Consider the following 15,439-nt stretch of genomic DNA (forward strand, 5'->3'; position numbering starts at 1 on the left):
CTGCTTGGTGACAACTAAATACGTATTAATAATTACATGAGGAAGCCAACTGGGCATTTCATGTACAGGCTTTTGGAACTGCCTGGTAACCGTTTTTTATCCCAGAAGACATTAGGTCATGTCATACCTGTTCCTTGAGCTCTCCATTGAGTGGTTAATCAAGTGAAAGCTGTTGAAAACATGCATAAACTTCATGCTGTGCACAGGGTACAGCGGAGTAAAATAGACTGGGCACCCACGTTTTGTATGCTGCCCTCTTTTTTTTCTTTCCTGTGTTAATGTTACAAGTTAGTCTGAATCTGCAAAACACTTTGGTTTCTCTGAAGGACTGCAGCAGGGCTTTATAAAAGGAAGAATTGTGTGCAGGAGTTCTAAGTGGGAACATGTATGGTACAGCAAAATACTGGAAAGACTGCACAGTGCTTAAAAATCATATTTTGGAATAATGGTATAAAAGGATATTGTATAATTAGTGTTGGGGAAGAGGGGTAAGTTTTCAGAAGGAAAACAAATCATGCAAATAAAGTGCAGTAGTTTGTAAACAGTTAAAATTAGCAGTATGTGCTTGTGTATTTTTGTAGTAATTAACTTCATATTTCCCTTTGATACCACATTTCTGTGTCTCTTCTTGCAAACTAGATGCATTGCTAAACTAGACACGTGGCTTTTCTTAGAAATAACTTTATTGGAAATAACGTAGTTATTAATATGAAAGGGGAATTGAGATGGAAAAGTAAAGGAGCCTTTTGTTCTTTGTGATTATTATCTGACCTGGTCAAACCTTTCTTTTCTCCAGAATCACATTCAAAAAAAAAAATAAGGAAAATAGATTTTTGATTATTTTAGTCAAAATTAGGTTGAACAGTATTATCTGGATGTTTGGTGGTGGGCAGTCCATTATTCTCTAATGTTCGGATTAGGACTTGTTTTTACCCTTAAAGGAAGGAGCATTTCTATCATATCAGTCAAGTTTGGGTATCTGTCATTCTTACAACATTAACGTTAATATTTTTAGCACATTAAGCATGGTTAGTAATAGCAGAGATCATTTTGACATTGTCTCTTCCTGTGTTGTTGCAGTACTGGATACCAGTGTATTTACTATTCACCTGAAAACACAGCCAAGGCAAAAGAAGTTCTCAGCAACATCAATCATCTACAACCTCTCATATCAAGCCATGCAGACCTGCTGCTTAATTCTGCAAGCCAGCATTCTCCAGACAGCTTGAAGAACTCTTTAAAGATGCTTTCAGAAAAAGTAAGATTCAAATCTTCACTGCAATGGGAAATGGAATAACCAAGTCTCTAGCTGCTGTTTTTTTTTTTTTCCTGCATAAGTTGCTTTTCATAGCATTAAGAAATGTTATATAAGCTCTGTTAAAATAAGCTTCAAAATGTTGCCATCAGAAAAATAATATTTTTTTTTTTGCATTTCTGTAGGCTTTCCATGTAGAAAATTAATGAAATTTATAAGGGTTGTCTTTATTTGAAAGTATAATTAACTTAATTTCATATGTCTTTGTTATCCTCTAGTGGCCACATACTGAGGTTTTTCAAAAATAGGTTATTGTAAGTAAATTGGAGGATATGTGGTAGGATAAACTATTATTTCTCTTCCTGTGATACTTCAAACTACTGCCTATGGGAGGTAGCTCAAGCCAGTGCTTAAGGTTTAGAATAATAACATGACCAGAAATGGTGATGCAGTTTGGAAGGATAAGTTGGAACCAGGAGGTCTCAAATTTTAATCCTCTTTCTTCTATTATTTCCTTTTGTAGCTGTAGGCACCTCCTCATCTTAGTTTCTTTAGCTCTAAATTAAGGAAGATAATATTTTTCCACCTGTCTCTCAGAGTGATTTTGGAGATTAGCTGAAGTCTGTGAAGTACTTTTAAGCATATGTTATCCTGTGAAAATATTAAGCACTATAGCTATAGCCAGAGGGGTTTAAAAAGTTTCCCATCGCTTCATGGGCCATACCTTCTGTAACGTGATCTCAATATGACTTAATACACTATCAGTAATCATTTCAATATATCTTCAGCTATTGGAAGTTGCAACCCCTATGGTCTGTTGAGCACTATTATCCCAGCAGTACATCATTCAATGTGAGAGTTTCAAATCTCAATACTGAGCTCAGTCACATACTGTGAAGGCATTACGCTGGAGCCACAGGGGGAGACAAATGTTGCTTTCGGTTAAAGATGTGTAAATCCACAGTAACTTTAGAAACAGTCCAGTAGCTGCAAATGTAAGGGATACATAGGAAAGTAGAATTCAGCCTGGAAACAAAAGAGAGGAATATAGTTTCATTTTGTGGCAATTGTAGCTGACCTCTCCATGTAGTACTGAAGGAGAACTTTTTTAGCTGGTCATAGAAAAAATACAGCTGCTCTATTAGGAGTTAGTTCAAAGAAAAATGTATGTGCAGGTATATTCCCATGTTTAGTCTGAGAAGAGGACAAGTGAAAAAGGGGTTGGGATTATTCCTGAGGAAGCTGGTATAGAAGGACAGCTGCTTATAAAGAAGGAATGAGAGCTGGGGAGGAAAGGAAAGACCAAGGAACGACTTCAGGGAAGCACAAGGCTAAGCTTCAAAAACTCCCATTGACCAAACCCACTTGGTGCTACAACTAGATCCCGTATGGTTAACACAAAGCAATATCTCAATATTGGAAGATAACTTATCCATCTATATCACCTGGTAGAGTATGAGAGGCCGGGGCTTAGAAGAGTGTCCCTGATAATTAAGATAGCTTGGCATACTTTTCCGGTTAGAATTACGTGATGCCTACCTGTGTTTTTGAGGCACATCAGATGCTGTCGCTCTTGACCTTTTGTGTACCTTTTACTTGTAAGAAAGAAATGTTCTGTGACTTAACTTGATACACATTGAGAAATTAAACAGATGTTTGAAGAAATTGGGAAAAACAGTTTGGCTGGTGATTAAATTTCTTGAGTTCATTTAAAGGCATATTTTTTTTTAACCTTAAGATGATATTAAAATTCATATGGAGAATGATTCTTTCTAAAATAGTAGGTAGTAGTAAATAAAACTGAGCTATGAAAACTGTGAATTACAGTTAGGGATTTTTGTTGCAAATGGAGGGACTGGTGGCCGCACATGTTGGAAGTGAAAATTAAATAATTCCACTGCTGCTTATTTTCTTATATTGAGCTTATTTTCTCATATTAAGCATGGTTTTACTTCTCTGTATATGATTTGCAATTTACTGTACAGTTTTCCTGAGACTAATCTTTTATCAACATTTTCTGCTAATTGATTAAAGAAGCCTTTAGCTGTCGACAAGTATATCAGCGTTTGCAGCTTGCAGAAGGCTTGATAAATTCATTTTCCAGTTATGCCTATCTTTATTTGCAGAAATACTCTTTAGTCAAGTATCCAAAAGAACTTGCAAAGTTTGCATTTCTTTGTATATACTTGTTTTGTGCCTTCTATAAGATTTTATAAATAGTGATGTTCTGCAAATTTAGCTGTAAGAAACTGTAGTTAAATGTAGATTGTTGTTAAACCAATGGAATCCTTGAATGGAATTTAATTACAGAAGAATTTTAGTCTCTCTGTGAAAAAACGGTGATTCACTTCCATGCCAACTTGCTTTTTTTTTAAAAATACATTTTCCCTATAACATATTTACATTGAAATTAAATTCAATAAACTTTTCAGATAGTTACTTAATATACATCTCAGTCATAGTGGACTTTTCTGACTTTAAGTTGTCCAATACTTTTAAAACTCAAAGCTTTTTTTTTGGATTTACCATTCCTCATGTGGAGACCAGATATGATCTCAAGCAAATCTTGAGGGGGAAGAGAGGTACCTCAAACCTCAGCAAAACCATGGTATTGCCATTTGTAAGGACAGATAAATGGTTTGTGCTATTTTAATAGGAATTGCAGAGCAGCTTTGAAGAGAAGCTCTACTGTTACCACAAGAGACAAGACAGCTGTGCAAGTCAAAATTTGTCTCGCCTTTATAGGAAATTTTGATAGGGTTTGGTGGCAATATTACCCAAAGACTGTTTTCTGAGCATGTATCGTGTAGAACCTGGAAATGTAGAAAACTGAAATAGTCTTGCAGTGCAGCTCAGGACTGCAGTGAGGCAGTTCTGAAGGGCTACAAATAAGAAAATTGTCTCTAAGTACCCTTTCTATCGGGCACTAAGTTAGTAAGAAGGTGGCAGAATGGGTCTGATAAAATTGCCAGAGCTAAGCAGCGTTTCTCAAGCCCAATCACTAAAGAATCTCAAATCAGGTCCAAAAGAAGTCTTAATTAAAATAATAATAATAATGATGACTTAGCTTAGATATTCGTACGTTGTTTTATTGAGCCTTGTGAGTTTTATATGTAGGAAATTCTCAGGCTTTCTCTTTGCAGCCATTAAGGATCAAAATAGTTTTGTTTCTTTTTTTTCCCCAAAACATTATTAAACCTGTAAAGAGCAGACACTTCTCATGCAGGTTCCCAACCTCAGCAGCTGGGTCTTAAAGGAAAACCACAATTCTTTGGAGCATTGTGGTCTAAATGTCAGCTTTTGAGGTGGGTGGTATGGAGGGAAGAAACCATGGAAAGAAATAAGTTGAGCATGAGTGGAGGCTGATACTTAGAACTTGGTGGGTGTTATTATGGTATGAAAGGAATGAGAAAGTGTTTCATCAACCTGTGAGCCAAGGCGTCTGACCAGGGAGAGGAGCTAGAGCAGTGTGGGTGGGCTGTGGTGTATTGATGGGGTGTATGCTCACCCGTCTCTGACAGATGAACCCTGATGAGCATTTCTGTGAAATAACCAAAACTGTGACTCTCCCTGGCTATCTGTCTGTGCTGCTTTGCTAGTGGTTGCTGCCATGTGGTGAAAAGGGACATGTGCTTGTGCCTTGTCCTCTGCAGCTCAGCTGTTCTTGTCGGCTGATGAAGTGAACCGGCCAGCAGAGATAGGGCCCCATGTTGTGTGTGACGGGTGTGCATGGCACATGGGTGACAAGAGCAAGTATGGAGAACCAGAGCTCTTCGAAAGGTATATCCTTGAAGGATATAATAGCCCCAAATAAAATAAAGAGTCAGGAAGAACAATCTTCTACCAGGTTAGAAAAAGTTGACACAACACATCTAGTGGCTTGTAAGGATAAGGTCTATTTCATGCTTTCCTGAATGCCTTCCTTATACTGAGGATAGGGATGTATACCTTGGGAAGTCAGGATTTCCTATGCTCATTGAAGCAAGTCTAATTATGGAGCACTGGCATACTGTTACAAACATGATCTACAGTCCTCAGTTAATTTTTAATCTTTTTCGTATGGGGGCTCCAAAAGCCTTTTGCACTGAGATACAGTGGAACTAATAAAATGCTAATTTATATTCTCATCCCTGAATTCATTTGTTTGCAGTATCACGCTTCATATTGTGACTTGACTGTAACTTGAGAATGACTGAAAATACCAGTGGAGAAGTTCATGCAGTTATTTAGAGACAGAGGCTGGAGGTGCTAAAGACCATATGCAGAAAACAGGGACATAAACATTTTTGCTTTTCTTCTTATGGTAGAAGTAAATAATGCAGGGAGATGGGAGGTTTTTAGAAATAAGGTGATCTTCCATCTGTCACAGTCAACAAGAGCTTAAAAATGATAGTGATGGTCAGTTGAGTAACATCGTTGGAGAGCCTGGAAAATTATTTCAAGGGTTTCATTCTTAAAAAATAAATGAATTAAAGGTGGAAATTGTAGGTACAGGTTGGTACCTACAAGTACCAGAGCTTACACATGGAACACTGCTTTTGCAGATACTTCAGTTTTGTCAGTGTAGTGTGGAGTGTTTTTGTTCAAGGAGATTCTTCTATTTGTTAATGATGTTTTTTTTCTAACACTTGGATATGATTAAGCAGTGGTTGGGTGCTCTTGGAACTGGTCTTTATAGAGGCTTGTCTCTGCAGGCACAATTTAGAGCTCGAATAAAAGAGGATTGTGTGAAAAGGTGATGATCTCTGACAGGTACAGTTCTTTTGTGTTAATCTGTACAACAATGGGATTGTAGAATGCGGTGATGTCCCAAAAACTCTTGAATTGTTCCTTACTGTTTGCTGGTTTACTTCTTTTTCTGCCCCTTAGGCTGACCTGAAACACAAACATCCCTGCCTCTAAGGGTAATTCAGTGTTGTAATAGCTTTGCTGTTCTATTACATTCTTTGACCTAACCTTGCATTCAGTGTATGTGTGTGTTTTTTCTCTAGACAGAGTTATTTGTGCACGCGTTTAAGGATCAGCTGGTCAGAAGTGCCCTTTTAGCACTATACACAGCCCGACCCGGCTGTGTCCTCAAGAAACCAGCTGTGCCTAGAAGCAGTGCAGAAGAGAGTGATGACCTAAAGCATCAGGATCATCCTTCTCAGATTAGAAGACAGGACTCTATACCCCATCATTCTGAGTATGATGAAGAAGAGTGGGTAAGTAGTCAGAAAACTCTTGGTTGGCATTGAATCCTGAAACCTAAAAACCAACATAAACAAATGCAAGCTCTACCATCCTTGTCACATTTTGTTGGGGAAAAAATGAGTTCAAAACCTTTAAATAGCAATTTTCAGATATATCTTGAGTTACTGGAACTTCAAATATATACATCTTCCTGAAACTAACTTGAAAAGCTTTCCTTAGTAATGCATGCTTCTGCGCAGTGTATAATGGCGAGGATGATGAGAATCTTCTTGCCCAGGCAGGAAAGTAGTTGTACTTTACTATTATTTGAGTTGGTTTTGCTAGCTAGGCAGACTTAAGGAGACTGAAAAGGCATATACTGATTTGTTGTTCTTCTTCTTTTTCCCCCCCAAAAAAAACCAGTAGTTTAAACATGCATGAGTTAACTCACATAGAAACAACTGTTTTCCCTTAGACCGTTTTCTTAGAGGATATCTGAGATTACATAACAGAATGAAATATGGCTTTTAGATTTGAACATTCTTAGCATATTTTACAAAGATCTGTATTACTTGTGGCTGAGCTTTTTGTAAATTAATTGTTTTGGTGGATGTGTTGATTATATGTCTGCTTCTGTTATATATACACCCTGTTTTTATTCAAGCTATTTTTATTCGGTTCAGGTTCATATGCTTCACTGTATGCTCATAAAAGTAAAGGATTCTAGCATATTAATCCATATTGTAAATAATTAATATCTTTGAGCTGCAGTACCTACACCTGAACTGTAATTTTTATCCATACCATAAAATAAGGGAGGAAGAATATCCTTTTCTCTTCTAGAGAAAAGAATTATCTTTAAGCCCATGCATTAAGAAGTCATGAAATTTAAACAGTAAATAATTAACTCTTTCTTTTATTTGTCTTCCGACTTCAGAGCCTTGAATCACTTGTTTGTGTTTTCTCTTGAACCTGAGGGTCTAGAGCATTCCTTCTTTCCTTAAAATGATAGCCAAATTGTTTCATTCTAGCTACTGAGACACTCAGAAAAATAAATATCCCCATAGATTTGACAGACGGGAGAATTAGCATTTTTGTGCAAGTTGTATTTTCATTTAGTAGTTCTGTCATTGCAGAGCAGCTAGCTTTACTCTATTTCATTGGTTTCTTATTGATTTTTTTTTGCCAGATGTTTGCCCCTAATACTACAATACAGAAATGCATCAGTCTGTAGTGATGAATTGATGAATTAGTAAGATTACCTGCTTGGTTAAAATTAAGTGTATCTTTTCTCTATTTTTTTCTGAGTTAAACTGAGTCTGAGTCAGTGTCAAACTTGAGACAGTATAAATCTTGGAGAAATTTTTTTTATTCTAAATTTGAATCATTAGGCTTCCACTGATTTTCAGTTCTTTCTGACAATGGACGTAATGGATAATGTGAGTTTTAATGATCAAGCAGTTATTAGTGTGATGGAAATAGTAAGAATGAGTACACGTAACATTAAAAAAAAAAAACTTTATGTATGCTGAGAGACAACTAATTAAAGAAGCAAATTTTGCTTTCTATGCAGGTTACTATGTTCTCCTTTGTTGATTTTTTTTCCACTGTTATCAAGCACTGGAGTTGCTTTTGGTGATTGAAATTTCAATTTTAGTTTTACCCAGTCTAAATCAATCACGTCCAACAACTATTTAGACTGACCCTGTTCCACTCACTTCCGAAGACTGTATCACAAAAGTGAATTCAAGGCAGAGTGTTAAAACAACTTGACAAGATTCCCCCATCCCTGGCATCCAAATTTATCAGTAAGGAATAGCTCTCAGCTTCTTGATTGTGCAGGGGGTGCCCTTTCATTGAGTGAGCAGTTTCCCTAAAAGCCTTCCTCTTCTCCATAGCAATACTGTGTTGCGCCTTTTGCTTTGATATCAAGTACAAATATTGATCCCACTTTAGCTGACAGCAGTATGGATTGAGCTGTTTATATCTGCACAGTATATGTAGGCAGTAGTAAAGCATTGCTGTTGATGGAAATATTTAACTTGGGTATTAGATTGCCTCTGGATAGATACTCTCGTCTTCTCTTGCCAGCTGCTTCTGCTATCCTAGAACCTCCTTGCAGGAGGGAACAAAGCATTTTGTCATGCATAATACAAGAAAAGGTAGGCACATGGACACTTGGAGGTGTTTCTGCTCTATGTTTCTGACTACTTAACTGCTAAGTTACAGAGAACATCAGATGGTGTTTCCAGTAAGTCACGTACAAAATACTGACATGGTTCTGAAATACTGACCTATGTGATATATTCCAAAACACTGTCATATCACAGGAGGGTGTTAATCATGCACATTAGTTAAAATATTTGCTTTACCTATGAGCATACCTCAAAAGGGCCTGAAGGGTTGTATGTGGCTATGAACCTACATTGCATCTTGAAAGAAGCACAGAATCTCTGTAACAATGGGGGTTGTAGTTGCTCTGTCAGACTTGCCCAAGTAAAGCATGCAGCTGTATTGGTGTATGTGAAAGGGCCAGTTTGGAAGTAGGAGAGGTCAAGGTGCCATTGACTTGTCTCAGTCTGCTTTACCCCAACAAGGGCAAGCCCTGTTGCAGATTTCCATTTTTTCTGTCATTAGTTTGACTTTAGAGCTTAAAGAAGTGATGAGAGTGAGCCAGAAACCTTTTTTCTCTTGATCCTTCACACCACAGTAGTACCACCCAATTAGCCCTATCACAACTGCTGGGAGAACTGGTGTCAGGGGATAAGCATCCCGCTGTGGAGCCTAAGGTCTTGGCACTTCAGTTTATCAAGAAATAACACTTATTTTCTTCTCGTCCCTCACTTCACACAGATGGCTTATTAGAATATCTACTTGAGAGGCTGTGTGTGTGTTTTGTCCTTTAACCTGACACATGCTGCAAGATGATCACTTGTGACATAGTTCTTAGGCAGATTGCCACAGAAGGTGTGCTAGGGTTCAGGAAAACAGGAATAGAAAGGGGCAAGAAAGAATGTAAAAGGGATGTATTTCTTCCCATGGAGAATAACAGAAAGCAGTTGTTTTTCGATAATTGGAGGCAGAAGAACATCATGAATGATACACACATCTACTTATTGTGTCTGCCTGTAATGATGGCTTTGAATCCTAAGAACCTTTTATCTGGAGAAAGAGCTCTGGAACAGGCCCTTGCTTCCTGTGTTTCACTTCCTCGTAAGTAAAATGGCCAGATGTAGGATAATAAAAGTGAGCTTTCTGTCAACAGATGTTTATGAATTTTGCTTCTAAACCCTCAGGGAATGGTTGTGTGAATGTTCTATAGACATCATCTTAATGCTGGGTTAGTAGTTAGTTGGCTTACAAAGGGAAGTGTTCTTTCCTAAATGAACAAGAGCTCATATTTGTGTTTCTCGTGCAATAACTCCAGACGCTCATTAAGAACTAAACACTGTCTGTGTTGGGATTGAACTGCTCCAGCAGAGGGAGGAAAGGGAAATAACGTTGCTGCAGCCATGCCGAACAACTTGAGTTCATATAGCTCAGCAACTTCAGTGATGAGAAAAGCTGAAATTCTCTGCCACTCTCCAGTAAAATTTGCAGCTCTTTGAGGCCAGGATTTTTACTTTTTGCAGCACCTCATTGCTCTTCATATAATCATTTTTCCCCAAACTGTTGCTTGTGGGTGGTGGAAATCAATCATTTCTTCCATATTCTGAATGTTTTTAGGAACGTTTGAGGTATGCATAGGATTAAACTGGTGAAGGAATCTGTACCTCTGCATTTTTTTCACTTTAAATTGTATCTATGCCTGTGAGTTTCAGGTAGTTGGGTTTAAGGGTTTGTTTCATGTGTATGGGTGCAGATACTTCCAATTACTGCATTAGGTGCTCAGTACTTTAAAAAAAAATAATAGGTTTTTGGATTAAATGCTGTCTGTGTGAGAGCTACGAGCTTCTTCCTCTCGTAAATCACCAATACCTTTCTCCTGGTGCATGCAAGGCATGCCTTTACCCTGGAAGAGGGACATACCATGCTTGTCCCTGATTTCTACATCCACCTGCAAACCTAGGTGCCCTTACAGCAGCCCAACAAATTCCTTCCAATTCCAGGTTTGGAAAGCTGGAGAAGACGGTCTGTGTTGCTGTTACAGATTCTGCAGACCTGTGTCTACCTCAGGGCAGGATGTCTGCTTGTCACAGGGTGTGTGCTCAGGATGAGGGAACAGGGAAAACTGGGATCCCTCAGTCAGGAGAATGGCTTAAGAACTGTGGCATGAAATCGAATGTAAATTTTATGTTAAAAGTTTGCCTTGGTAGCAGTTCTTCTTTGCCCTCACCCAACTTCTAAGTTTACAAGTGTAACCACTTAAATGGAAGTATGGTTTGAGTTTTCAGTTGCATTCCTTGACCTTCTCTCATTCTGTCTTTTTGCAAACTCCATTTTATTCCTCAAGGCCTGATGTGTACATAATGCTTTTGGCTATTATAATGTCAAAAGAAGATCAGAGATTTATCTTTCCATTTTTAATCCTCAAGCAAACTATGGTTACTCTGCATTAGTGTCAGAATGACTCAGTATTAAAGCATGTACATGTAGGGGATTTTAGCTTTGATTACTACTCTTATGTACTGCCTCATTTCTGTTACGGCTTTTCTTTTATTATTTTTATTCCTTTTTCTTACTCAGCCCCACAAGAGTAGGTGCAAGAATGTTGATCTCTACAACATCCAGCCCATGAAGGGGGACCCTTCCTGTGTCTCCGTGCCTCGGTTTTGACTGGGATGGAGATCTGCAGCAGATCTTTCACTCCACATTCTCCCCACCCCCCTTTTTTTCCTCTGATTGTACAGGTTTTCTTCTACTGCTCTATTATTTATGTAATTCTCTTATTTATTATAAACTTAGTGAATTAACTCATGGTTGCAGACTGTGTGTGAGGTGCAGGACAAAACTGAATGGTGTTACCTCAAATGTGTTATGACAGCATAATTTTTACATCTATTTTAGCAGACTAAGATGTGGTAAAATAGAGGATATGTGAAATATCTAGAAGAGGTTGCCAAGTACAATGGCAAAACATGTAGTCGCGCGCAAGATTTCATTTAGCGAGGTCTTAAATGTCTATACTATTACTGCATAATGTCAAATAGACAAACTGCTCAGTTCCCCGTGTTTGGACCTAAAACAGATAACTTTGCATGCATATGTAGAGTTTCAAGTACAAGTTTTTTCTGGTATCAAATAAATAAATAAAGTAACACAGTTACAGTTCAAGCATTTAATTTACACTGCAAGAGAGAAGTCCATTAAAAAGCTGTAGAATGAGAAAACCAGTAATATGCTAATACCTAATATTTGTGTAATTTTCACATCTCTGTCTATATTTTAAGGCCTTAATAAGAAGCTGATATTGTCTCTATCTTTTGGTAATGTGCAGCAATAATTATGCTCTTTTCAGGACAGGGTGTGGGCCAACGTTGGGAAGAGTTTAAACTGTGTTATTGCCATGGTGGACAGACTGCTTGAAAAAGACAACAGCAGCAAAACTAAAGAAGGTGAAAGCGACCCTTCAGCAGCAGATTGCAAGGTGTTGCATGCAGGTGGTAAGCAACCTTTTTTTTTTTAATCATTGACTAGAGTAAATACAAATAGAAAAAGCCACAGAAAAAAATAAGATAGAGGAGTCAATAGTATCTTTGATGGGAGTGCTGATAGAAAGGTTTTACACAGCCATAGCCTTGAATGATGGAAGTCTTTATCAAATTGCATCTCAGTTGTGCACTCAAACTGCTTGCTGTGCTCAATTTTTTTGTGCTCCATGAAAACCTTTTGAAACCACAATGTTTTGCTTGGAAAGCTGATGCAGATTGTTTTAGGTTTTTCTTGAATACCATTTTGAGAAAAAAAGAAGGGATGTACCTTAACTCTTAGGAAACTCGAAGAAAAGTTGAACATTGTATTTGAACGTCGTTCTCTTGTAAACCTATCTGCTTTTCTGTGAGATACGGATACATTTTCTCATTTGCTAAAATTAGTTTTAACTTGAATGCAGAAGTTCATCTTTGTCAATACTGAATGCTATGTAGAGTGATTCTATGAGATGGTGCAAAGACAACTTTGCAGCAGGACCTTGGCGCCAAACTTCTGATCTTTTCCTATGGCTACATTCCTCACTGGTCAAGATCTGCTTTGGAAGTCTGACAAACGACTTCATAGTGTGAGTGCGTGCTGCAACAAATGAAGCAGCTGTTTGGTGATATCCCAGATGTAAGGAAAGCAGACTCGTGCTATTCATCAATAAATGACCCCCACACCAAAACAAAACACTTTTTATGAAGTTTTACATAACTGGCTCATTAAAAAAATAAACAAACAAAAATACCTTGTATTTTATCCTATATTTTCCTTTACATTTTCTTTTCCCCATATTGTAATGACTTAATATTATATCAAGGATTCTAATGTTAATGTGAATTCTTTCATAATTTTTTTCTCATGTAACAAGAATTTAAGCTTTTTTTTGATCCGCATATTGTTCGTGTAGTTCTGTTGTTTTGTGCAATGGATTTTGGTTGTAATCTTGATCTATCAAGGTCAGCATTTCTAACAGTATGAGAGATTTCTTCTGGCATCTTGGAATTCTTATTTTTCAGTGCCAGATACGCTGGACTTGTTTTAAAAGTTTTTGTATGAATAGTCCGGAGACCAGAGTATTTCTCATATTTGCTTTTGTGAGCTTGTCTAATAGGCAACTATCCCTCTGATATTAGAGATACCATCATCTTTGTTTTGTAGTGAAGACTTACATGTACAAAATATCAACACAACTAGTTTTTTTTTTGGAGAAGTTTTCCATGTTTTTTTCAGACCTTCAGATAAGAAGATTAAAAAAAAAAAAAGTGAAATAGTTTTTAGAAATTGAACCAAACCATACTGATTTTGTTTAAAAGAAATAAATCGAATATTTGTTCTTGTGCTTAACTCCCTTTCTTTTCCCATTGTGTTAGCTAGCTTTTCTCTATTACTAGCTAAAATCCAGTATGTCTATTAAAAATGTTTTGCATATAAAGCAGTAGTACACTTTCATCCAAACTTCCCCGATGTTACTACAGTGCAATTGTGTGGGAATTTAGAGTTGCATGTGCTGTTTTTATCTGTATTCCAATTGTTAAAATGTCTTTAAGTTACAACAGAAAATTTGAGACTTTTGTTTTTAACCCAGTCTGGAAAAGTCATGATTTAGGATTATTCTTTGTTTTGGATGTTTGCTCTCCATAAAAACAAGAGATAGACATGTTTAGCAACATAAACGTTTACAGTTTTTTCCCTCAATCTGTTCAACCCTCTGCATATCTCCTCTGTTGTCCTGTATAAGCCATAAAATGTGCTTAACCAGAATCATCAGTCTATTTGATTCTTTCACTGTAGTTGAAAAAAAAATTAAAAAAATAAAGCTTGAATTCTTAGTTCTGATTCAGGCTCACATCCTACACAGGCAAATGAAATAATGATTAGAGCTTTTGGCTCGCAAAATCAAAAAACCCTTAAGTTTCCTTTTAAGTATTATAATAAGTTACCAAATGGAATGAAAAGTACCTCTTAGTAAGCAATAACAATAATTGTAATGGTTAGAAGATTAAAGACATATTTTGTTCAGCTGAGAAGCTGCCTTCTGGAGATGACAGGCCTGTGGTGCTGGGATAGATTCTTCTCTTCGATGTATTCCTCACTTCAGGATCTTCTCTATGACTCTTGAATCAGTGCAAATGCTTCTCTATGAGAGTAGGGTCAGTGTATTTGTTGAGTTGTGCTGAGTGTTCTGCAACACCTGATTGTGTGCATAGTGCAGAAGATTTGTGGGGGAGATGACTGATTTCATGTTCTGCTGTTTGAGGAAAGCATCATATCCTAATGGTGTTTTCATAAGAGCATCATGGCATGACCTTGACAGTTTATAAGAGTTTTGAAGTCATGTAGAAATGGAATTGTTTTAAAATTGTTTTCTTGTGTAGGGCTTGCTTAAAAGCTTTTTGAAGGACTATCCAGGGGTGTACCAAACCTGATCGCCTGATAGTTTTCAAAACCATTGCCTTTGGGTCCATAATTTTGCATGCTTAACTTCTGTGTGACAGTGTTTTATTTCTCTCTGCGTCTTTCTCTCAAGTTTGACGTGAACCCCTGAGGATTCATTATGAAGCACCTACATAGAGTTGAGATACTGTTTGAGGCTATAAATTCTGCCTTAATTTCCTCCGTTTCATATTTGAAGCCTGGATGTGTTGGTACATAACTTTTTCTTAGATATGAAGTAATAGCATGCTTTTGCGTGCAGATACGTTTCTAAAATTTAGCATTTTTAATACATAAAATGCATGAAAATCACATAATGAAAAGTTTGCAATATGTTGTGCTTAAATATTTTACCATAATATGAGCATAACCTACTTGAGTAGTACTGCAAGTGTATGGGCACGGATCTTTGAATCTGAAACTGTTTCAGTGCTGAGGCTGATCCTAAGAAAAGTTGTGCTGCTGTTTGTAAGAAAAATAAGCAATACGCATGGATTTGATCAAATCATTGAAAAGTATGCCTTAAAGTATGGGATAAAATGTTTGCTTATATTAGTTGAACCTGCCTGTTACCATGGAAAATTTTTATATACGTATAACAATGAAAAGATTGCGAAGAATGCATCGCATTCATTTTAGATGGTAGAAAAAGTTATGACAGCAATTTGATGTTTTTGAGCAATAGCATATTCCTGCTACTACAGATGTTACCATAACCTATATTTAGAGTTTGTGAATATAGGCTTAGATTTGCAATCTCAATGCTGACATTCTATGGTCTTACTCTTTTTCCCAGCATGCTTATATTTATTTTATGGAATCTTTGTAATCTGAAATATTGGTGGCACCATTTTCTTGTACTTATCTTTCAACATGAGTTGTACCTTCCTTAGCATAACTTTTCATGCAGTCTGACCTTTGAGTGTATTCTTAAGACTGAAT

The 15,439-nt window shown here is 37.1% G+C and overlaps 1 protein-coding gene across 5 annotated transcripts in view; it reads left to right on the forward strand.

The window, feature by feature from the left end:
• Positions 1-15,439, forward strand: part of INPP4B (inositol polyphosphate-4-phosphatase type II B) — a 292,595-nt gene that overhangs the window by 222,687 nt on the left and 54,469 nt on the right. For all 5 annotated transcript variants that reach the window (XM_032186552.1, XM_032186554.1, XM_032186553.1 and 2 more), the window contains 3 exons: positions 1,081-1,258; positions 6,247-6,459; positions 11,886-12,030. In XM_032186552.1, the coding sequence (XP_032042443.1) occupies positions 1,081-1,258; positions 6,247-6,459; positions 11,886-12,030 (536 nt within the window). The remainder of the gene's footprint in view (positions 1-1,080; positions 1,259-6,246; positions 6,460-11,885; positions 12,031-15,439) is intronic.

The sequence above is a fragment of the Aythya fuligula genome, chromosome 4, assembly GCF_009819795.1.
Source record: "Aythya fuligula isolate bAytFul2 chromosome 4, bAytFul2.pri, whole genome shotgun sequence".
Taxonomy (NCBI): Eukaryota; Metazoa; Chordata; class Aves; order Anseriformes; family Anatidae; genus Aythya; species Aythya fuligula.